General features: G+C 40.9%; 1 protein-coding gene across 1 annotated transcript; it reads left to right on the plus strand.

Annotated features, from left to right (window-relative positions):
• The first annotated feature begins 38 nt into the window (after positions 1–38).
• Positions 39–24976, plus strand: LOC135502604 (protein sel-1 homolog 3-like). The gene is made up of 22 exons (XM_064795554.1): positions 39–167; positions 3008–3566; positions 4177–4303; positions 5348–5469; positions 5719–5834; positions 6390–6448; positions 6979–7111; positions 7391–7465; positions 9087–9225; positions 9431–9633; positions 9925–10059; positions 10781–10960; positions 11533–11790; positions 15946–16008; positions 17210–17383; positions 19617–19741; positions 20353–20436; positions 21741–21831; positions 22289–22379; positions 22728–22834; positions 23108–23235; positions 23734–24976. The coding sequence occupies exons 1-22, from the start codon at positions 93–95 to the stop codon at positions 23933–23935; spliced, it is 3246 nt and encodes a 1081-aa protein (XP_064651624.1). The 5' UTR covers positions 39–92; the 3' UTR covers positions 23936–24976.

Consider the following 24976-nt stretch of genomic DNA (forward strand, 5'->3'; position numbering starts at 1 on the left):
TCGGAATCAACCTCTACCTAGGCAAACTGGGGTGAGGTTGGAATTATGTACAATGTATTCTGCTAGTGAAGAGAAGAAGCTGACTTCTAAAAATGCTCCTCAAAATCGTGTTTATGCTTGTTATTTGCTCATTTTGTTGTCTATTAAAGTTTGTTTATGTTGTAAGAGTAAGTATGCCAACTTTCTTATATACAATCTCTTGAGAAATATTTAGGAAATTGAGGATTTGAACCAGTTTTGCATTAGCATGTAAGAAAGATGAACTGATATACAGGTGATCCTTGTATGTACCGTCTTTGGGTGAAATTGTAATGAGGCCTGATGGGGTAGTGGTTCATGAATAATCATATGTAACCGAGCAAGACTAGGCCTAGAGGGCGGAGTTTACTACAAAGATTTCTTGAGTATTCACACCCACTCCTGGTGATACCTCTTTAAGGGCCTAATTAATGATGCATCTTCAGTACAAGAAGGTATTGAAGACGTTACAGGCAAGGATAACCTGTATGTTGATGATAATGATAATGATGATGATGATTTTTCAGTAAAAAAGAAATGTCATTTCGTTCCTTTTCTTCTTCTTCCTTTTCTGCATTTCACTCTTTTTCTTCGGCTAATCTTTGTACATTTCATTTCTTATCCATTGTGGATTTCAGAGATATATACTGTGGATACAGTGGAACCTCCCTTATTGGACACCTCTCTAATGAGGACAAGCTCTCTATTAAGGACACTAGTTTTGGTCCCAAATTGGGTGCTTCCTTTCAATTGATCTCTCTAATCAGGACTCCTCTCTATTAAGGACAGCACTTATCAGTCCCAAAGGTGTCCTTAGTACAGGTGTTCTACTGCAGTTAAAACTTTTGAATTTTGCATAAGATTTTTCTTGCTAATCCCTGCCACATCATAACTAATCTGCTCCAAATATTTCCCAAGAAGTCTAGCTGACAAATCATGCCCCCAAATCACAGGCCACAAATGTTCAGCTTCTCTATCAAAACTACACTAACAAGCTTTCCCATGTTTTATTCTCCCTCCCTGTGTGTGCTGTCTCGATCTGGTGTATTCCAAGGGGGTGTTCTCAGTAACTATAAAAGCCTTTGACAGCTGTTGCATTTGCTTTGTGCGTGATTTGTTCGAAATCAATGTCCAAGTTGGCAACAGATGTCACCCTTTGATTTCATCCAAATTGAACTAAAAAAGTAAACATTTTTGAGAAAATGTAGACTGAAATGTATAGGTAGTGTATTTAAGCAAGATATGGTGAACTTAAGTTATGCCAGGTTGCTTATTCCGACAGCTTTTGCTGTGATTGCAAACTAGATGTGACGAAATGATAGAAATAAACACGTGTATATGATTACACTCTATGATAGAAATAAACACATGTACATGATTACAATCTTGTTTGCTTACATGATAGAAATAAACACGTGTACATGATTACAATCTATGATAGAAATAAACACGTGTACATGATTACAATCTTGTTTGCTTACATGATAGAAATAAACACGTGTATATGATTACAATCTATGATAGAAATAAACACGTGTCTATGATTACAATCTTGTTTGCTTACATGATAGAAATAAACACGTGTATACGATTACAATCTTGTTTGCTTACATGATAGAAATAAACACGTGTATACGATTACAATCTTGTTTGCTTACATGATAGATATAAACACGTGTCTACGATTACAATCTTGTTTGCTTACATGATAGAAATAAACACGTGTATATGATTACAATCTTGTTTGCTTACATGATAGAAATAAACACGTGTATAGGATTACAATCTTGTTTGCTTACATGATAGAAATAAACACGTGTATATGATTGCAATCTTGTTTGCTTACATGATAGAAATAAACACGTGTACATCACTGCAATCTTGTTTGCTTGCATGATGGAAATAAACACGTGTATATGATTACAATCTTGTTTGCTTACATGATAGAAATAAACATGTGTATATGATTACAATCTTGTTTGCTTACATGATAGAAATAAACACGTGTATATGATTACAATCTTGTTTGCTTACATGATAGAAATAAACACGTGTATATGATTACAATCTTGTTTGCTTACATGATAGAAATAAACACGTGTATATGATTACAATCTTGTTTGCTTACATGATAGAAATAAACACGTGTCTATGATTACAATCTTGTTTGCTTACATGATAGAAATAAACACGTGTCTATGATTATAATCTTGTTTACTTACATGATAGAAATAAACACGTGTCTATGATTACAATCTTGTTTGCTTACATGATAGAAATAGACACGTGTCTATGATTACAATCTTGTTTGCTTACATGATAGAAATAAACACGTGTCTATGATTACAATCTTGTTTGCTTACATGATAGAAATAAACACGTGTCTATGATTACAATCTTGTTTGCTTACATGATAGAAATAGACACGTGTATATGATTACAATCTTGTTTGCTTACACGTATCAATATGATCATAATCTTTTAAGTGTTACTATTCCTTGGCCCTTCCACTTGTTAGGCAAAGGGAGCCACATGTGAAAAAGGGAGATAACCCCTGGCCCCCTAACTTCATTCATAGGAACTTTCATATGAAATTTTCCAAGCGGGTATTTTTCTGAGATACATTGTATCCCTGCAGAGAATCCACAAAAGGGGTGTATTTTTTTCTGCAATTGATAGCTCTGGAAAGGGGGTTAAAAATCTGAAGCTCATTTCTCTAGATCCAGGGGTCAATCTAACCTTTGGGAATGAGCATAACCCCCCCCCCCCACTCTTGTTGTGAAGGGGACGCTGGGTTGCTTCACAATTTCAAAGGTCAAATGCGTGATAATTTACATCCCATTCTAAGTGACTGCCTCTTCAGAGTCTTTGCAATGTTGTGTCTAAAAGATCTTGGTCCCAGCAGACACTACTAGTAAAAAAGAAATACTGTTTCATCAGGGCGCTTCTTCAGTTGACAGTTATCTTGAAAACTTGTTTGACATTTCAGGCTCAACTTCCTCACAATGCATATTTGGCACATAACAACAACCCCGCCCGTGAAATCCCCACACCAAAGCCTCCGGAAATTGAAGACTCGCTCGAAATCTCCGAAGTCCCAGCGCAACTCCAAGCTCAAAATTACGTAACATTTCGCTACACGTGTTCAAAAAAGAAATACGTCGGCGTAACGGTGACGGCTCCTCAGCTGAATGATTGGGTGGTCGTTTTTCGTCGCAAGTTTTTATGCGACAGGACTCCAGAGCCGAAAACGAAAAAAGTACACCTGAATTTACCCGATAGCATTTTATATAAACCTGGGTACTTCAATAGGGACGTTAATTATGCGAAGACCGTGAAATTAAAATTGTGGATCGTCGAGCAGAGTTTGTATCCGAGGGTTAAACATGATCCGTATAAGTATTCTACGGAGCGGAAACGTGTTTCGATAACAGTGGCGCCACCTGACCAGCGACCTGATAAGTTGTCATCGGGATGTTCATCGTGGGAGGCGGTGGTGATGCAGATGCTTCCGTATCGCAAGTTCGTGAGATGCCAGGTTCAGCCAGGTATGTATTGCATTCTTAAGGGTTAAAGGGACAATATAGGCAGCAGCTAGGTAGGCAGGATAAAGTTACACAAAGTCGCCAATAGGGGTCTCTCACATCTCACAGTACGTCGAGATGATTCGCGCTTGTACGGGGAATATATTTAGTGCTGAATCTAACATGACCCAGTGCCCTTACTATGTATATTAGCCACCTGAAGATGGCCAAATTTGCCCCTCTGCTCCTGCCTATAGTCTCCCTTTAAGCCATTTCTTCACTTCTATAAGTTGTGCAACATGAGGTAAGCTTGCTATCAACGCCACTAGTTTTGGTCCCAACTTGAATGTTTCCATTCAATTTGACCTCTCTTATCTGGACACCTCTCTAGTAAGGACAGTATTTTTTAGTCCCAAGGGTGTCCTTATTAAAGAGGTCCTACTGTATTTCCATGACAGTCAGCGCCAACTTAAATGTTTCCATTCAATTTGACCTCTCTTATCAGGACACCTCTCTAGTAAGGACAGTACAGTCCAAAGGGTGTCCTCATTAAAAAAGGTCATACTCGTCTTCCATAGTTGTTATGGAAGTAGAGTATGACCTCTTTATTAACAGTCTGTCTTTTTAATTTCAGAGACCATCAAAGTAATTTCCTACCCTATCATCAACACTGGACATCTCCACGGGGTCTTTCGGCAATTCCAGCCATTCACGGACAAGGATTACATAAAACAGGCAAAACATGATGGCAGTCAACACAAGTGAGTACAGTGGAACCTCTCTAAATGGACACCTCTACAAGACGGAAACCCTCTCTAGTAGGGACACTGTTTTTCGTCTCAGGGTGGTAATTTCCATTCGATTTGCCCTCTGTAATCAGGACACCTCTCTAATAAGGACAGCATACATCAGTCCAAAGAGTGTCCCTGATACTGCATAACGTTTGTGACATTTTATTTACACGTTTTGGAAGACAAACCCAAATATTAATCTTGCAAAAATTAATCTAATTAATCAAATTAATCAACTGTTTTAGGCCGCAGACGTGGAATTAAATCAACGCCAAATATATAGAAACTAGCACATTTTCAGAAGTTTGGCTTCCGAACATTACCTGCTTTACAGTAGAAAAAATCACCGTGTGGTAGATCAATCTTATCTCACTTCTGGCGTGTTTCTGAAAGCGTACTGGTGCGGATCAGAGTCACTAAACAATTCTTATGTTTGGTTGGCCTCAAATTGGTAAACTGGGTGCCGTATGAAAATAGTCAAACCCTTCATTTTTTACTGATCCTGTTGGCCTGGTGGTGAAGGCGTCCGTCTCATGAACAGAAGGTCAAAGGTTCGAGGCCCCCCCCCCTGGTAACCACGCTCGGATGCGGGAAGTTGGTTTGCTGCCAGCTAGTACTCTTTCCGATGCGTCCAGTTGGTTAGATGCAAGATACAGTGGAACCTCTGTTAGCGGGCACCTCTCTATTAAGGACAACCTCTCTATTAAGGACAACCTCTCTATTAAGGACAACCTCTCTATTAAGGACACTAGTTTTGGTCCCAATTTGGTTGTTTCCATTCAATTTGACCTCTCTAATCAGGACACCTCTCTATTAAGGACAGCACTTGTCAGTCCCGAGGGTGTCCTTAATAGAGAGGTTCTACTGTAGTTTGATATAGGGTAGAATCTGCCTTCTCGCCAAGCGCCTGGCATCAGAGAGAGGAGTTTGGAAGTAAAGAGTGTCTCATGAGCCAAAGCTGGCTGGCCCTTTCTATAGGGTGACACAAAATAAACTATACTTTTTATTTTTTAGGTACACAGTAAGCCTGTGGTTGTATATCAAGGAGTTCTGTAAATGGGGACTCTGTAGCATTCTTCATAGGACGACTTGGGATGATGTCTATAGGACACCATTAGTCTTTTTAAATAAAGCGGGTAAGTTTTCATAGGATAAGAACCGAGCTGTACTTGGTTTAAGGAATTTCACCACATTGGTGGGTCCCTGTACCAGGATTTTGACCCTAAGGGCAGCATAGGAATCTGAGTTCAAGTATGGCGGATCCTCCAATGGAAGAGTCACCTGAGGATGGCCAAATTACCCCTCTGCTCCTGCCTATAGTCCCCCTTTAAAACTGTATTAATCGAACTTGACAAAATTCGTAACCTGTGCTGTGTTCATTTCAGGGCGTCTTCACATTCAAATCCACAACGAAGCTGGTGAATCGGATGCAGCGCTGACCCAGTTTTCTGTGCCAAAGGATGAGTGGTTTAGGCTGACATTATCGTTTAATAACAGGAAGGTGAGCATGCCGTCGGGCATCGATCTGGCATGACGAGTACTCGGCGAGTTGGTTGCCAATTCGGGCGACCGTCCTCAACACTTCATAGAATAGCTAGATTTAGCTGTGGTCGAATGTACAACATTTTTCACCAGTAAAAAGTGGTGTGATTAGCTTGGAGTGTTGGTTGGCCTTGACTCGGAGAGGTGGTTAATCTTGACTCGGAGTGTTGGTTGGCCTTTACTCGGAGAGGTGATTAGCCTTGACTCGGAGTGTTGGTTGGCCTTGACTCCTAGAGGTGATTAGCTTTCACTCGGAGAGGTGGTTAGTAGTGACTCGGAGGGGTGGTTAGCCTTGACTTGCAGTGTTGGTTGGCCTTGACTCCGAGAGGTGGTTATCTTCCACTCTTAGAAGTGGTTGGCTTTGACTCAGAGTGGTGATTAGCTTTCACTCGGAGAGGTGGTTAGTAGTGACTCGGAGGGGTGGTTGGCATTGACTCGGAGAGATTGTTGCCGATTACTTGTATATACATGTGACGATGCTGCCTAACAATCAAGTGTCCCATTGTATTTTCAGTGGCTAGCTACTCTAGAAAACAGGGATAAGAAGAAGAAGATGATAGACACGTCATTCACGTAAGTTTCTTGTCTGATTGTCGATATCGAGATTTTGCCTGAAATCTTCGGTAAACAGGCATTCGTGATATTAACCCTCAAAATTTCGGAGTGGTTTGCCAGTAAAGAAATTCAACCACTCTCTGTTGTTAATATGTCTTCCTGAAACAATAAACGTTGGGGCAATCTCGAGTTAGGTGCCTTGCTCAAGGACCACGAGCGAAAACAGTCCCATCATACATAAGTAAAAACTTGTTACTTTCTGATCTTGTGCCAAGATAAATGTAAGTATACTATGAACCAAGAAATTTCTGTAGCTATTTCATTTCACAGTTTCTGAAATTGCTACTTTAGTATGCAGTGGAACCTCCCTTAGTGGACACCTCTCTATTAAGGACAACCTCTCTATAAAGGACACTGCTTTTGGTCCCAAATTGTTTGTTTCCCTTCAATTTGACCTCTCTAATCAGGACACCTCCCTATTAAGGACATCACTTGTCAATCCTGAGGGTGTCCTTAATAGAGAGGTTTTACTGTATACACTTTTTCAGGCATAAGTTTGATCCATATTTTAATGATACGGAGGGGTACACATTACTCGGAGGTAACGATATGGTCGGAGGGTTCAAAGGTTACATCGGTGAAGCTGTATGGTACAGAGGAAGGGTGCTAAATCCTAGTCAGGTAGGCCTGGTTTCATAACATATCGAATACTCAAACCGACACCATCTTTCGATCTAAGAACCTCCTTTTGAAAGCTTAAACATGCACCATTTAGATCCAAGGAACCTCGTCAAAAGCTCAGAGGTTATATCAGTGAAGCTGTATGGTACAGAGGAAAGGTGCTATATCCTAGTCAGGTAGGCCTGGTTTCACAACATATCGAATACTCAAACCGACACCATCTTTCGATCTAAGCACCTCCTTTTGAAAGCTGAAACAGGCACCATTTTTTGATCCAAGGAACCTCATCAAAAGCTCAGAGGTTATATCAGTGAAGCTGTATGGTACAGAGGAAGGGTGCTAAATCCTAGTCAGGTAGGCCTGGTTTCACAACATATCGAATACTCAAACCGACACATCTCGCGATCTAAGCACCTCCTTTTGAAAGCTGAAACAGGCACCATTTTACGATCCAAGGAACCTCATATCAAGAGCTCAAACAAGCACTGCCCTCTCGATTCAAGGAGCTTCCCATTGAAAGTTCAAACAAGCACCGCCTTTTCGATTCAAGGAGCTTCCCATTGAAAGCTCAAACAAGCACCTCCCTCTCGATTCAAGGAGCTTCCCATTGAAAGCTCAAACAAGCACCGCCTTTTTGATTCAAGGAGCTTCCCATTGAAAGCTCAAACAAGCACCTCCCTCTCGATTCAAGGAGCTTCCCATTGAAAGCTCAAACAAGCACCTCCCTCTCGATTCAAGGAACTTCCTATTGAAAGCTCAAACAAGCACCGCCTTTTTGATTCAAGGAGCTTCCCATTGAAAGCTCAAACAAGCACCTCCCTCTCGATTCAAGGAGCTTCCCATTAAAAGCTCAAACAAGCACCTCCCTCTCGATTCAAGGAGCTTCCCATTGAAAGCTAAAACAAGAACCACCTTTACGATTCATGGAGCATCCCATTGAAAGCTCAAACAAGAACTGCCTTTACGATTCAAGGAGCTTCCCATTGAAAGCTCAAACAAGCACCGCCCTCTCGATTCAAGGAGCTTCCCATTGAAAGCTCAAACAAGCACTGCCCTCTCGATTCAAGGAGCTTCCTATTGAAAGCTCAAACAAGCACCGCCTTTTCGATTCAAGGAGCTTCCCATTGAAGGCTCAAACAAGCACCATTTTTCGTTCCAAGGAAGCCCCTATCAGAAGCTCAAACAAGAACCATTTCTCAATCCAAGGAGCTTCCCATTGAAAGCTCAAACAAGCACCACCTTCCATCAAAGGAACCTCCTATCAAAAGCTCAGACAAGCACCACCATCCTCCAAGGAACCCTTTCATCGAAAGCTCAAACAATCACCGCCTTTTCAATCCAGGCACCTCCTATTGAAAGCTCAGACAAGCACATTCTTTCTATCAAAGGGGCCTACTATCAAAAGCTCAGCCAAGCACCACCTTTCTATCAAAGGGGCCTACTATCAAAAGCTCAGACAAGCACCACCTTTCTATCAAAGGGGCCTACTATCAAAAGCTCAGACAAGCACCACCTTTCTATCAAAGGGGCCTACCATCAAAAGCTCAGCCAAGCACCATCTTTCTATCAAAGGGGCCTACTATCAAAAGCTCAGACAAGCACCACCTTTCTATCAAAGGGGCCTACTATCAAAAGCTCAGCCAAGCACCATCTTTCTATCAAAGGGGCCTACTATCAAAAGCTCAGACAAGCACCACCTTTCTATCAAAGGGGCCTACCATCAAAAGCTCAGCCAAGCACCATCTTTCTATCAAAGGGGCCTCCTATTGAAAGCTCTAACGACCATCTTTAGATTCTAGCACATCCTACAGAAAGCTCAAACAAGCACTGCCTTTGCATTCAAGGAGCCTATCAAATGCTCAAACAGGCACAACCATTGCTTCAAAGGAAAGTCCTATCACACAAGCTAGGCCTTTTAATTGCACCACAAGTTGTGCTTGTCAGTTTCAGTACAGCTGCTGTTCTTTCCTTTAAGATTCCATATCCAAGTCCGTATCATCCGATGTTTGAGTTGGGGATTGCCGAGCGTACGAGAAAATGTTCTAAGTATCTCAATTGGATCAGAAATAGAGTGGACTTCTGCCAAAAACGGCTCGCGAAATGGTCGAAAAGAGGTGAGCAAATTGCTTTTTTAAATCCCTGCTTTTTCATTTTTTAAAGAAAACTATATTTTCGTGTTTACAGATAATCACAGAAATATATGGCCAAGTTGCAGTTCCGCCAAACCGTGAACTAATTTGGCTACAAATATATCTGAGTTTGAGGTTGGTTGGGTTACACCTTTGACTTCATTTATTGTTTTCTTTTGAACCTTTTCAGATACCTGTCCGTCTAAATTCCGTGATTTCATCCACGCTTGGAGTATGCCTAAAGCGGCTATATGCAGTAGCTTCCGATACATACCACGCGATTACAGTGACGTGAATCGGCTGATCAAGCAAAAAGTATACAGCGGATCTAGCTATGTCGATTTCAAGTCTCTAGCTGAAAGTCTATTCAAGAATGCGTCTGGTATGATTGAGGTATGTGGGTTTACAGTATACAACCAGGCCTATGTTCTGGTAATGTTGCTTTCTCAACTATCCTTAGCGGACACCTCTCTATTATGTACAACCTCAATATTAAGGACTCTAGTTTTGGTCCCAAATTGGTTGTCTCCATTCAATTTTACCTCTCTATTCAGGACACCTCTCTGTTAAGGACAGCACTTGTCAGCCCCGAGGGTGTCCTTAATAGAGAGGTTCTACTGTAATTATAAACAAACAAACATTTTGTGTTTTTTTTTTCTCAAGATCATCTTGCTTAAATTTCAGACTTGCGGTCTCCAAGCAACCAAGAAAATGGTGCCATTATTGAAACAGTCGAGTTGCCTTGGTAACGAGGATGCTATGTACATGTTATCTGTGATACTGAGTAAGGGAGTGGGATACAAAGCGGATGAAATACAGGTAAGATGCAGCCTCTCAATTCAGTCACCTACTCCTCCTCACCATCCCTGATGCACCCTGGAGAATCAGCAACAACCACTGCGAAGGTTACCTACCTCTCTGAGTCAAGGCTAACCAGCTCTCTGAGTCAAGGCTAACCACCTCTTAGGGTTGTCCAACTCTCTTAGTCAAGGTTAACCACCTCTCTGAGGCTTGCCATTGCCAAACTCTCTGAGTCAAGGCTAACCACCTCTCTGAGGGTTGCCCAAATCTCTTAGTCAAGGTTAACCACCTCTCTGAGGCTTGCCATTGCCAAACTCTCTGAGTCAAGGCTAACCACCTCAGAGTCAAGGCTAGCCAGCTCTCTGAGTCAAGGCTAACCACCTCTCTGAGGGTTTCCCAACTCTCTTAGTCAAGGTTAACCACCTCTCTGAGGCTTGCCATTGCCAAACTCTGAGTCAAGGCTAACCACCTCTCTGAGGGTTGCCCAACTCTCTTAGTCAAGGCTAACCACCTTTCTGAGGCTTGCCATTGCCAAACTCTCTGAGTCAATGCTAACCACCTCTCTGAGTCAAGGCTAACCACCTCTCCGAGGAAATCCAGCTTCAGATTGAAGACAACGTCTCAACTTGACCCTTGTGTAGATTCCACAGTTTACTGGCTATGCCTGGACACTCAAGGAGCTTTATCAATGTTTTACAGTATTTATCAATTTCTAAGCTGCCTTCTTTAATTTTTTCAGTCCCACGCCTATCTGATGTACGCAGGCCTCGAGGGTCATCGACATTCCCTGATGGCGCTTGGAAACAAACACATCAACGGGCTGGACGGACTTCCGACCGATTTGGAAATGGCGTTCTGCTATTATAAACACATGGCGGACATTACAAAGAGGGACAAGGACATGCATCGTGATACTGATGTAAGGCCACACTTATTATTACAAAAGTTGTACATCACCCTGGCTCCCAGTCCCACTCTGTGCAATCTAACCTTTGAGGTTCTACCTGGGAACGAGGTTTGGGGACGTACTTACTCTACTCACGAAAGCCCTTTGCTCCTCTGAGAGCATAGGCCACTAACAACTTCCCCCAAACGTCGTCTGTCCCTGCGAACCTCTCCAGTTCCAGCCAAGAGTGACCCATGGTCTTCATCATCATCACTCTCGAGATCTCATCACCAGCTGTTCCTCGGCCATCCCCTTTTTCTTCCCCTGTGGATTCCAGGTCAGCGCTAGACCGGTGATGCTGGATGGCAGTTTTCTCGGCGTATACCTGAACCGGCTCCAGTGTCGACTTAGAATCTTCATCCTGACGATATTAGGCCATTTCACTCGATACATACGTCTTAGTCCCTTGGAAACATGTGTGAGGAGAAGTCGTGTTGTAGGCCCTGTTTGCAAGAGGATGAGTATCTTGATCTCAACTGGGTCCTTGTCTGTCTCATTGACAGATCAAATTCTAATTCGTGACAGCACTTTGGTTTGCCTTTCAGGTCTTCACAGAAGAGATACGACTCACGGATGCCGCCGCCTTGGACATTCAGACGGATGAAGACGGGGACGTCTTCCAGTGGGTGAAGCACCAAGCGCACCAAGGTGTCCTGACGGCCCAGCGGCACATGGCGATGCTGCTGTTCTGGGGGCAGCAGGGGATCCAGAGGAATCTCCAGGCTGCTGTGGAGTACTACAGAATGGGAGCTCAGCAGGGTGATCCGCAGGCGTTGTTTGACTACGGTATTGTTCTCATGAAGGTAGGAGATCTTGATTCACATACTGGGTGTCCAAGAAAAATGTCACACTTTTGACTTGTATTATTACAATCTCGTTTGCTGAGCTACAGAATGGGGGCACCACAAGCAATGTTTGACTATGGTCTTGTTCTTATGAAGGTTGGTACTCTTGATCCATATACTGGGTGTGTCCTAGAAAAATGTCACACTTTTGACTTGTATTATTAAAATCTCGTTTGCTGAGCTACAGAATGGGGGCACCACAAGCAATGCTTGACTATGGTCTTGTCTTATGAAGGTGGGTACTCTTGAGCCATATACTGGGTGTCCTAGAAAAATGTCACACTTTTGACTTGTATTATCACAATCTTGTTTGCTGAGCTACAGAATGGGGGCACCACAAGCAATGTTTGACTATGGTCTTGTTCTTATGAAGGTGGGTACTCTTGAGCCATATACTGGGTGTCCTAGAAAAATATCACACTTTTGACTTGTATTATCACGATCTCGTTTGCTGAGCTACAGAATGGGGGCACCACAAGCAATGTTTGACTATGGTCTTGTTCCTATGAAGGTGGGTACTCTTGATCCATATACTGGGTGTCCTAGAAAAATGTCACACTTTTTGACTTGTATTATTACAATCTTGTTTGCTGAGCTACAGAATGGGGGCACCACAAGCAATGTTTGACTATGGTCTTGTTCTTATGAAGGTGGATACTCTTGATCCATATACTGGGTGTCCTAGAAAAATGTCACACTTTTTGACTTGTATTATTACAATCTTGTTTGCTGAGCTACAGAATGGGGGCACCACAAGCAATGTTTGACTATGGTCTTGTTCTTATGAAGGTGGATACTCTTGATCCATATACTGGGTGTCCTAGAAAAATGTCACACTTTTTGACTTGTATTATTACAATCTTGTTTGCTGAGCTACAGAATGGGGGCACCACAAGCAATGTTTGACTATGGTCTTGTTCCTATGAAGGTGGGTACTCTTGATCCATATACTGGGTGTCCTAGAAAAATGTCACACTTTTTGACTTGTATTATTACAATCTTGTTTGCTGAGCGACAGAATGGGGGCACCACAAGCAGTGTTTGACTATGGTCTTGTTCTTATGAGGTGGGTACTCTTGATCCATATACTGGGTGTCCTAGAAAAATGTCACACTTTTGACTTGTATTATTAAAATCTCGTTTGCTGAGCTACAGAATGGGGGCACCACAAGCAATGTTTGACTATGGTCTTGTTCTTATGAGGTGGGTACTCTTGATCCATATGCTGGGTGTCCTAGAAAAATGTCACACTTTTTGACTTGTATTATTACAAACTTGTTTGCTGAGCTACAGAATGGGGGCACCACAAGTAATGTTTGACTATGGTCTTGTTCTTATGAAGGTGGATACTCTTGAGCCATATACTGGGTGTCCTAGAAAAGTATCACACTTTTGACTTGTATTATTACAATCTCGTTTGCTGAGCTACAGAATGGGGGCACCACAAGCAATGTTTGACTATGGTCTTGTTCTTATGAAGGTGGGTACTCTTGATCCATATACTGGGTGTCCTAGAAAAATATCACACTTTTTGACTTGTGATATCACAAATATTTGAGAGTTCTCTCGATCCATATACCGGGTGTGCCAGAAAAATGTCTAACTTTTTCATTTGTAATATCTCAATTATTTTCGTACTAAGTCTTTTTCGTATCATTCTGGCCAAAGGTACTTATTTGAACCCGAATCACATTCACTAAAAGATAGTGGTGTTGCACAACACTAGATTATCTTTAGGGTAGGCCAGACCAATGCTCTTTCATGTTGTCAACTAAAACTGGTCAACTATGACACCGGCTGCCCAGGGCAGTGTATAACAGTACCAGTGATCACACTATTACAGTTCAGTGAAAAGAGGCCAGCCGAGTAGGCCTACCTTTGGACAGGTCTGTCTGAAAATCACTTTACCACCTTTGCATCCGAGGAACTGCCTATCGAAGCTTAAAGTGATACTATGATGTGATTTACAACTTTGCGGAAATACGTCCGTTTTTGGCTCACCGTAAGGGGAGTCTATACGATAGCGCTGTGTCCGTCGTCGTCGTCGTCGTCGTCGTCGTCGTCGTCGTCGTCGTCGTCGTCGTCGTCGTCGTCGTCGTATCCTAACAGTGGCACGTTTCTTAACTGCTAGGGCTATGAACTTGAAACTTTGTACACAGAATGCCCTAGGTCAGCTGACCTCTGACACTGATTTTCGGTCCGATCTGATTCTCTGTTTGGCCACCAGGGGGCCAAATGTCGATATCTAAAAAGTGTGATATCTCGCTTATTAGTGACTTGTTTTCAATAAAACTTTTGTTGTAGGTACTCCTAGCAAATATACATTTTATATTATACGGGTTTTTAATTTGACCTTGTTTTCATGGTCGCAGAGGTCATATGGCGTAAATTGGCCATTAGAGTGTAAACTATGGCACGTTTCTTAACCACTAAAGCTATGAACTTGAAACTTGGTACATATAACCCCCTATATCACATAGCCTCTGGTGCTGAATTTTGGTTCGATCTGATTCCTAACTTTGCCACCAGGGGGCCAAAAGTGGAAATCTAAAAAGTGTGATATCTCGCTTATAAGTGACTTGTTTTCGATAAAACTTTTGTTGTAGGTACTCATAGCAAATATACATTTTATATTATACGGGTTTTCAATTTGACCTACTTTTCAAGGTCACAGAGGTCATATGGCGTAAATTGGCCATTAGAGTGTAAACTATGGCACGTTTCTTAACCACTAAAGCTATGAACTTGAAACTTGGTACATATAACCCCCTATATCACATAGCCTCTGGCGCTGAATTTTGGTTCGATCTGATTCCTAACTTTGCCACCAGGGGGCCAAAAGTGGAAATCTAAAAAGTGTGATATCTCGCTTATAAGTGACTTGTTTTCGATAAAATTCTTATGGTAGGTACTGTTTGGAAGAATACATCACATATTTTACGGGTTTTCAATTTGACCTACTTTTCAAGGTCACAGAAGTCATATGGCGTAAATTGGCTGTTAGAGTGTAAACTATGGCACGTTTCTTAACCAGTAAAGCTATGAACTTGAAACTTGGTGCATATAACCCCCTACATCAGATAACGTCTGATGTCGAATTTTGGCCTGATCTGATTCTTTATTCGGCCACCAGGGGGCCATAACGGAAAAAGGAAGAAGTGCAATATCTTGCCTATTTGAGTGAATTGTTTTCGATAAAATTTTATGGCAGGGACTCCTAGCAAGGATACATCACATTTCCTATGATTTTTGGATTTGACCTCCTTTTCTAGGTCACAGAGGTCAAATGGCGTAAATTGACCGTTCGAGTGTAACTATGGCACGTTTCTTAACTGCTAAAGCTATGAACTTGAAAGTTGGTACATGTAACCCCCTACATCAGATAATCTCTGACACCGAATTTTGGCCTGATCTGATTCTTGATTTGGCCACCAGGGGGTCAAAACTGAAAAAGTAGGACGTGCAATATCTCGCTTATTAATGACTTTTTTTCGATGAATTTTTTATTGCAGGGACTCTTAGCAATCACACGATATTGATCTTGTTGATGTCATAGACAATTATTGGTTGGATCATAAACTTATATATACTGCCCTGTCTTATTACTTGACATCAATACACATCTAAAAAAAGTCTTCATGCCTGATTGTGTTCACCATATTCACCTCTAAACTAAGCATGATCCTGCCTAATAAAAGATGTATACGGTGAGCACAATGGCCCCTGGCCGTTTCATTAATGTAAAGCTCAAATTTTCCATTTTTGATTAGATTTATTATAAAAGCGCTGAATGTAAACCACCGCGACTGCGAAAATGTTCATGTTGTGACATCATCAACGAAAACGGCATCGAAGTGAGCCGTCCGGGTGGGATTAAACCATCAATTTCTCGAAAATGTGCATTTCGATTCGAAAACCTTACCGATTTATGAGAAAGTGACGTAGTCATTTGTCAAAAACAGCTAAAACATTATATGGTGAAATTTGACACGAGTTACCCTTTGATAAACATGCACCACCTTGCAATCTGTCTTGGTACCCTGCTGGTCCGAGCTTGCACTTTTTGCCCTTATAGTTCTAACATTGTCTAACAGGTTTCTTGTTGGTTTTCAGGGCCAGGGTACAAAGAAGGATGTAGAGGAGGGGTTAAGACATTTAGACAAGGCAGCATCCAAGGTACTGTAACAATTGGTTCTAATGGATAGGTTGACCCCTAAAACCTAGATATAGACACAAAAATAATCTTCCTAGGATGAATAGTTTGCGAGCTATGGTCATTCATATATAATGGCGGCCATCTTGGACGCCATCTTGAATATCTCAAATTGCTCAAGGGTGACAGCAGGTCATCAAGCAGTTTCTGAAAATATAGGTCCTGGGCTACCAAAATCAACAGAAAAAAAAACTTAATACAATATTGCAAGGTTAAGGTAAAAATAGGCATTTGGCTCCCGGACTACTGTTGTGTAAATTTACAAACACCTACTTTTTCGTGCCGATTGGCTTTATCGGTTCGGTGAATCTATTTTCGTCCAGGGAGAAGACCGGGCCAACGCAATCTACGAACATTTTGTCGACCATGTTTCGTCAACACTGTAATTTGACCGGGGTGACTTAAATTCCATCATGAGTTCTGGACAGTCTGACGTCACATAATTAGCCCCCCCCCCCAACCTGGCACCCACCTCTGTTTTGGACGCTAAGTCATTCCTGACATCATTTAGCCATTACATCCTGAAACTCATGTATTTAGGGAAGCTTAAGTGTCTTGCTTAAGGACACAGGACGAAAGAGCGGTGATCCATCTGAGAGACGAACGAATTCATTCCTGTCATCATTTGGCCATTAAATCCAGAGACTCATGTGTTTAGGGATACCTAAGTGTCTTGCTTGAGGACGCAAGACAAAACAGGTGTGATCATTCTGAGCGCCTGCAAGCCCTTTTGTATGGTCACAGTTCCCTTTCAACAGCTACTAACAAGAAAGTGGTTGAAAGAGTTGCCAAATTTATTTTTGCTGTGGTAAATTACTTTGCCGACCATTGAAAGGGCTTGCAGCGCTGTATCTCAAAATTACAAAATTTTATTCTTCCTACCTCTTTGCTTGTTATTATTTTATACTTCCTTATGTGGTCCATTATCATTTGTAAATATATTGTTTGTACTCCAGGGCTAATAATGCACATTGTGCCTCAGCCCTGGAAATTTATACCTTTTGTAACTTTGTATCTTCTTGTGATTCTGAATAAAATTTCATTAAACTAAATCATTCTGAGGGTCGAACCCACCATCTCCTGATTATGAGCTCGGTGCTTGAACAACTACGCCATTGACTTCCCTAAACGTGAAAAATAAACTCATTTTTTTGTGCGTTTCAGGGCAGCCATCAAGCGATCAACACTCTGGGTTGGCATGCTCAGACGAGAGAGAATGACCTAACGAAAGCGGTGGATTATTGGGAGCGGGCCTACAAGATGGGCAACATTGACGCGGCGCACAACCTGGGTCACATGTACTTCAGTGGCCAGTATCCTGGGAAGCAGGTTGACAGGGTAAAGTTTAATAATACAATAATACAATACAATTTAATATTTATAACGCTCCTTTCCAGGTCGCCCTGCTCAAAGCGCGGGAAAAAAACCTCCTACTAAATACCGTAGTGTTTTTTGAAAAGCCAGGATTTTAAAGCGGTCTTGAATGAATTGATGGTTGGGATTGATCTTATTTCAGATGGTAAATTATTCCAAAGTTTTGGGGCAGCCACGGAGAAGCTTCGGTCCCCATAACGTGATTTTGAGCGTGGGACAATGAGAAGCTCTGAGGAGGACGACCTGGTCTGACGCGCTCTGGTCTGATTATGCAGCAGGATGATAATGCTAATAGAATGAGTTTTTGGCTCACCGTAAGGGGAGTCTATATGATAGCGCTGTGTCCGTCGTCGTCGTCGTCGTCGTCGTCGTCGTCGTCGTATCCTAACAGTGGCACGTTTCTTAACTGCTAGGGCTATGAACTTGAAACTTTGTACACAGAATGCCCTAGGTCAGCTGACCCTTGACACTGATTTTCGGTCCGATCTGATTCTCTGTTTGGCCACCAGGGGGCCAAATGTCGATATCTAAAAAGTGTGATATCTCGCTTATTAGTGACTTGTTTTCGATAAAACTTTTGTTGTAGGTACTCATAGCAAATATACATTTTATATTATACGGGTTTTTAATTTGACCTTGTTTTCAAGGTCGCAGAGGTCATATGGCGTAAATTGGCCATTAGAGTGTAAACTATGGCATGTTTCTTAAAAACTAAAGCTCTGAACTTGAAACTTGGTACATATAACCCCCTATATCACATTGCCTCTGGTGCTGAATTTTGGTTCGATCTGATTCCTAACTTTGCCACCAGGGGGCCAAAAGTGGAAATCTAAAAAGTGTGATATCTCGCTTATAAGTGACTTGTTTTCAATAAAATTCTTATGGTAGGTACTGTTAGGAAGAATACATCGCATGTTATACGGGTTTTCAATTTGACCTACTTTTCAAGGTCACAGAAGTCATATGGCGTAAATTGGCTGTTAGAGTGTAAACTATGGCACGTTTCTTAACCAGTAAAGCTATGAACTTGAAAGTTGATGCATATAACCCCCTACATCAGATAACGTCTGATGTCGAATTTTGGTCTGATCTGATTCTTTATTCGGCCACCAGGGGGCCATAACGGAAAAAGGAAGAAGTGCAATATCTTGCTTATTTGAGTGAATTCTTTTCGATAAAATTTTATGGCAGGGACTCCTAGCAAGGATACATCACATTTCCTATGATTTTTGGATTTGACCTCCTTTTCTAGGTCACAGAGGTCAAATGGCGTAAATTGACCGTTCGAGTGTAACTATGGCACGTTTCTTAACCGCTAAAGCTATGAACTTGAAAGTTGGTACATGTAACCCCCTACATCAGATAATCTCTGACACCGAATTTTGGCCTGATATGATTCTTGATTTGGCCACTAGGGGGTCAAAACTGAAAAAGTAGGACGTGCAATATCTCGCTTATTAATGACTTTTTTCGATGAATTTTTGATTGCAGGGACTCTTAGCAATCACACGATATTGATCTTATTGATGTCATAGACAATTATTGGTTGGATCATAAACTTATATATACTGCCCTGTCTTATTACTTGACATCAATACACATCTAAAAAAGTCTTCATGCCTGATTGTGTTCACCATATTCACCTCTAAACTAAGCATGATCCTGCCTACCAAATGATGTATACGGTGAGCACAATGGCCCCTGGCCGTTTCATTTCGTTAAGCGTAGCACAATTCTTTGAAACTTAGCCTATGCTCGAAGTGCTCTCTTTCCAGTAGCATAACGTTAGCATCATAGCATAATTGCCTAAGTCATATTTTGGCCAAAATGTGAAAATTTTATGTCTATGTCACTTTTCTGTGTTATTCAAGCATTGTTTACTTATTTAATGGTTTTAAAAATGTTGAGACATCTGTTATAAGTTTTTGTTAAAGTTCGAATAAAAATTTCCTAAGCGTTGTCTAAAAAAATGGTTCTTTAATTTTTCTCAAAACCTTCAAAATTAATATGAGTTAGGCAATTATGCTATAAGGCTAACGATAAGGTCATTTTAATAAGTGGGGATTTGGCTTGTCAAGTTAGCTAGCTCAGTGCATCTTATTTGCACAGAGTTGTATTTCAACAAATATTTCCAAAGGACTTCGTCTTCTGACATCTAATGCATCAATTTTTAATTTTGATCACGTTGTCTTTTCAGAAAAAGGCATTCGAGTATCATGCGTATGCTGCAGGAAGAGGTCAGTTTGATTCTGGAGTCATGATGGGGTACTATCACATCCGTGGCCTACCAGGAATGCCACATAGAGTTCAGCTAGCTGTTGAGTAAGTTAAGTTCCTAGTCCAGAACATAAGCCTTTTTTGAGGCATTGTAGTGACATTTAGGCACTTTTTCAAACCAAGGTTGCATCTCTCTCTACTATTTAATTCTGGATTCATGATGGGGTACTATCATATCCGGGGCCTACCAGGAATGCCACGTAGCGATTGGTCAGCTGTCGAGTAAGTTTAGTTCGAACTGAGGTCTTTTTGTGACTATGATGTCATTTAGGCTTGTTTTCAAACCCATGTAGCATTTTGGCTTCAATTTGATTCCGGAGTCACAGATGGGCACTGTGTCCCGTGTCTTACCAGGAATGCCACGTAGTATCTGTTAAGAGTACAGGCCCCTGAAGACTAGTTAGCAGGATTATCGGGCTAAAGAATGAGAGAAGCCAGGGATGAGAAGGGAATGGTTAGATGAGTTACGAAGATACTGTATTATCTTCTTCTGCATTCTCTATTTTAGATAAATGGACAGTACTATTTGGGGACAAATGTTGCCGTAGTCAATGATAATATCCGCAGTAACCTCAGTGAATTATGATGTCATTTAAACAGTAACCTCTGGAAATTGATGCACATTTGCTGACGCAAATTTCACCTCATTTCTTCAGTTGGGCACGCTTCATGTCTGAGAGGAACCCTAAGATAGGACTACTGCTGAGGACGGCTCTCAAGGCTTACAAAAACCAGGATTGGTGGGTTGTGTTTTCTCAGTGCCGCGGTGGTGTTGCGGCTCAGACTCACAACTAGTGGTGGAGAGATCCCTGGTTCGACCCCACAGTCGGCCTGAGACTCTAGGCAGGTCTCAATGCCTTACATGCCTTAATCCACCAAGGGGGTTTGTGTGCAGGGCCGGAGATGGGAAGTACTCGAATATGACAAATGAGTCCACACTTATGCCAAATCAAAATGCAGCGATTGGGACAATTGATACACACACGAATTGTTTACAGATAACGTGCGAGCGTGTGCATGTGGCATGCATAATGACTTGGCTTTGCCTGACGTTAGAAATGACGTAGAAAATCTATATGAATGAGCAGAGTAACCCTTTAACACTTATATGATCTTTGTACAGTATTCAGTATAATATTCAGTATAGTATTCAGTATAGTATTCAGTATAGTGTTCAGTATAGTGTTCAGTATAGTGTTAAGTATAGTGTTCAGTATAGTGTTCAGTATAGTGTTCAGTATAGTGTTATAGTGTTCAGTATAGTGTTCAGTATAGTGTTCAGTATAGTATTCAGTATAGTGTTCAGTATAGTGTTCAGTATAGTGTTCAATATAGTGTTCAATATAGTGTTCAGTATAGTGTTCAGTGTAGTGTTCAGTATAGTGTTCAATATAGTATTCAGTGTAGTATTCAGTGTAGTATTCAGTATAGTGTTCAGTATAGTGTTCAGTATAGTGTTCAGTATAGTGTTCAGTATAGTGTTCAATATAGTGTTCAATATAGTGTTCAATATAGTGTTCAGTGTAGTGTTCAGTGTAGTGTTCAGTATAGTGTTCAATATAGTATTCAGTGTAGTATTCAGTGTAGTATTCAGTATAGTGTTCAGTATAGTGTTCAGTATAATATCTAGTATAGTGTTCAGTATAGTGTTCAGTATAGTGTTCAGTATAGTGTTCAGTATAGTATTCAGTATAGTGTTCAGTATAGTATTCAGTATAATATCTAGTATATTATTCAGTATAGTATTCAGTATAGTATTCAGTATAGTATTCAGTATATTATTCAGTATAGTATTCAGTATAGTATTCAGTATAGTATTCAGTATAGTATTCAGTATATTATTCAGTATAGTATTCAGTATAATATCTAGTATAGTATTCAGTATAGTATTCAGTATAGTGTTCAGTATAGTATTCATTATAGTGTTCAGTATAGTATTCAGTTAAGTGTTCAGTATAGTATTCAGTATAGTATTCATTATAGTGTTCAGTATAGTATTCAGTATAGCATGATATCTATTCATTGATAATCCTTGATATTCCAGGGCTACAGCCATGTTTTATTATTTCCTAGCTGCAGAGAGTGGGACGGAAATAGCGACGTTCAACTTGGCCTTCCTCTGTGAGGAGAATCATGTAAGTAAACCGCAAGCACAGATTCAGGAGTTTCATAGTCGAAATAGATTGTTGCCCTTGGTTACATCACAACGGCTTTTTTCTTTTTGACTCCATTTACATATTCACACACGGTTTAAACTCTTATCGGTTTAAACCCTTTCTTCAGGAGAAGTAGTCATGAAACTTTTACTGATGAATAAATGATAATGAACTACAATAGAACCTCTCTATTAAAGACACCGTCGGGACTGACAAGTGCTGTCCTTAATAGAGAGGTGTCCTGTTTAGAGAGGTCAAATTGAATGGAAACAACCAATTTGGGACCAAAGCTAGTGTCCTTGATAGAGAGGTTGTCCTTAATACAGGGGTGTCTGCTGAGGGTGGTTTCACTGTATGATTGCCACAAAAATCCTTATGTGTATCGTCAAATGAGTGGTCTTGTGATTTATCAAAGATTTTGCTTTTGTTGTTCCAGGAGGGCATGACCAGCTACATCGAGAAAGAATGTGTTTGGCATTATTACAATCTCTCCACACTCAGGGAGGATCATCAAATTGACTCGTATGGTGAGTTATTGTTAACGTGGCTAACCTTATCCTCAGATCAAAAGAAAGTTACAGCTTAATTCATCCACTTGCTGGAAACTGAGTTCAGTCGGTACTTCGAAGAAAGGAAGCTTTCTTTGAACGGGCCAAATTAAGCCTGAAAAATGTATTTCATAAAGATGGATTGATTGATTGAATGGTTTATTTATTTATTGATTGATTGATCGTTTGACTGATTGATTGTTTGACTGATTGACTGATTACCTGATTAATTAATGGCTAGATTGATTGTTTGATTAACTGATTTGATTGACTGATTTGATTGATGGATTGATTGATCGATTGATTGATTGATTGTCTTTTCTGCAGCTTTGCTCAAGATGGGAGATTACTACTGGTATGGTTGTGCAGGGAAGAGAGATGTACACAAAGCTATCATGTCGTATGAAAGAGCAGCCATGAAGAGTGACCCTCAGGTGAGTTCTTTAAAAAAAAAAGCTACTTTTTCACAAGTTTAGCAAACCGAATCTAGCTTACTGCGTTTTAATTCTGCGCCACAGGAAATAAAAAGGTACATTTCTGTGTGTGGTGAAAAGTAAAGGTTAGGCTAAATTACCGGTCATGCAAATTCAACTTTATTTATTCTCTATATTTCTATTTATATATATATTCTATTTATTTCTTCTTTTATTCTTCTTTATTCAAGTTTTAGCCAGCAATTGACTCCTCAAACTTTTTATATTTGCCAGGCGATTTTCAACCTGGCCGTATTACTTGAAGAAGGTGTGAATATCTCCTCGACCGTTTGGCACAATATTAAGATCCCCCAGGCCAAGTGGTCCAACAAATATCTTTTACTCACTGAGTTATATGGAAGGTAAGATCTCATGTGGATCCCGAGGTGAAAACTCGTGCTTATCACTTCTGCAAAACCAAAACAATCGGCAATATTCAGAAGTTTAAATGAAAGTCTTATAGTTTGATATCAACAGTGGTAGAAGAGTCATCCGACTTCTAGCTAAACCTGGTCTATCCTGAAATATTTCATTAGAACTCTAATGGCCTGAGCATTTTTGACCGGTACCCATCTGGACACCTGGATGGTGTTTACATAGAGTCAGTTCAACAACTTTCACTTTCAGCAATAAAGAACGTAGATCTACGTCTGGGAAGTTCACACATTCAGTGGCAAATGAAGTAGATCTACGTCATTTGAATTTCCCGCGTTGACACCGAGGCAGAAATCAGTGCAATGCGTTGTCCTTCCATCAAACTATATGGGGTCCTCGGTATGGTATTTAATCCCACATGTAATTTATGATGGGCAAAAACGGCTGGGCACTGAAAGTGTGCATATGATTATTTTCTTTTTCAGATGTAAAGAATCACCAAAATCAGAAGCCTATATTCCTTGCCGCCTTGCTCTCTTCAGGGTCCAACTCTTAGAATTCTGGGATCAATACAAAATGGCTGTCAAGATGTCCAGTGCCTTAGCAACCGTTGTGTTTGGCATGGTAACCAGTACGGCTATTTATAGCCATCTGCGTGGACGGGTAGTAAACACTGCCACAGTATGATAAGGCTGGATAAAAATAACTTCTTGTTTCTTGTTGCTGACCTGTGAGGCTGTGTCAACTTGGACGTCTATCATCAAATGTCCCGAGCACCGATTTTAGAAAAGATTTGGACAAGACACAATGCATTGTTTTTCCTTGGCCTAAGAACTACCGTAATGGTGACATTCTTCACCACTTCAACCTTAGATTTAGGGATTTTTTACCAAAATTGAGCCATTGGTTGTCATACCCAACATTGCGATGTGGAGATAAAATGTAGGCCAAAACTGAGGCACAGGAGAGGTTTGGGGAAAAATGACGGCTCTACCTGAGTCGTTGTTGACTCTGTCATCTCATGCTGCATACATCATATGACGTCATTTACATCATCTGCAGTTGGCATTATAGTCACGATGTTTCCATAGGCCTTTGAAAGGTACATGCCTTACTTGACCATTATCATACCGGTAGATGTTATGAAATGTCAGCTGAAGTGTTTTCCAGACAGATCTTGCCAAAGGTACTTCGCTGACCTCTTGTTTCTAAACTGTATAGTGTGGTCACAGATGTTACACAGCCCTGGGCAGCTGGTGTCATAGTTGACCAGCTTTAGTTGACTCCGTGAAAGACCATTGGTAGGCCCACCTGGTGCTGTTCAACATCATCATTATCTTTTGGTAAATGTGATCTGGTCACTGGAGTTCAACTGAGTACCTTTGGCCAGAATTATAGCAAAAACATTTTACCCCATATTGTAATGAAATAAAGGCAATTTGAAATGGAACTGTTCAAAGTTAGCTGCCTGTAATCTTGTTCTTTCTCCATCACAGAGAAGTTCTTGTCCGACGTCAAACATTCCGATTATGGTAAGGTGTACCTGTTCTTGGTATCTGTGGGCCTCCCGAAAATCCGCAAATTTGAAAAATAGCAAGTAATTTGCCTCTTCGATTCCTTCCATTATCTCCTGGTGTCATTTAGGCTCATCTTCTGTGCGACAAGGGCCTTGTTTTGCTGTGACGGTCGTAAATCGATGATATTTGTCAATATGTGACTCGCTCTACC

Source organism: Lineus longissimus, chromosome 18 (assembly GCF_910592395.1).
Source record: "Lineus longissimus chromosome 18, tnLinLong1.2, whole genome shotgun sequence".
Lineage (NCBI taxonomy): Eukaryota > Metazoa > Nemertea > Pilidiophora > Heteronemertea > Lineidae > Lineus > Lineus longissimus.

Coding starts and splice junctions, on each gene's coding strand:
- LOC135502604 (XM_064795554.1), top strand. CDS start 93: ATGCTCCTCAAAATCGTGTTTATGCTTGTTATTTGCTCATTTTGTTGT. Junction 168..3,007: donor AGTTTGTTTATGTTGTAAGA/GTAAGTATGCCA, acceptor TTGACATTTCAG/GCTCAACTTCCTCACAATGC. Junction 4,304..5,347: donor CATGATGGCAGTCAACACAA/GTGAGTACAGTG, acceptor TTTATTTTTTAG/GTACACAGTAAGCCTGTGGT.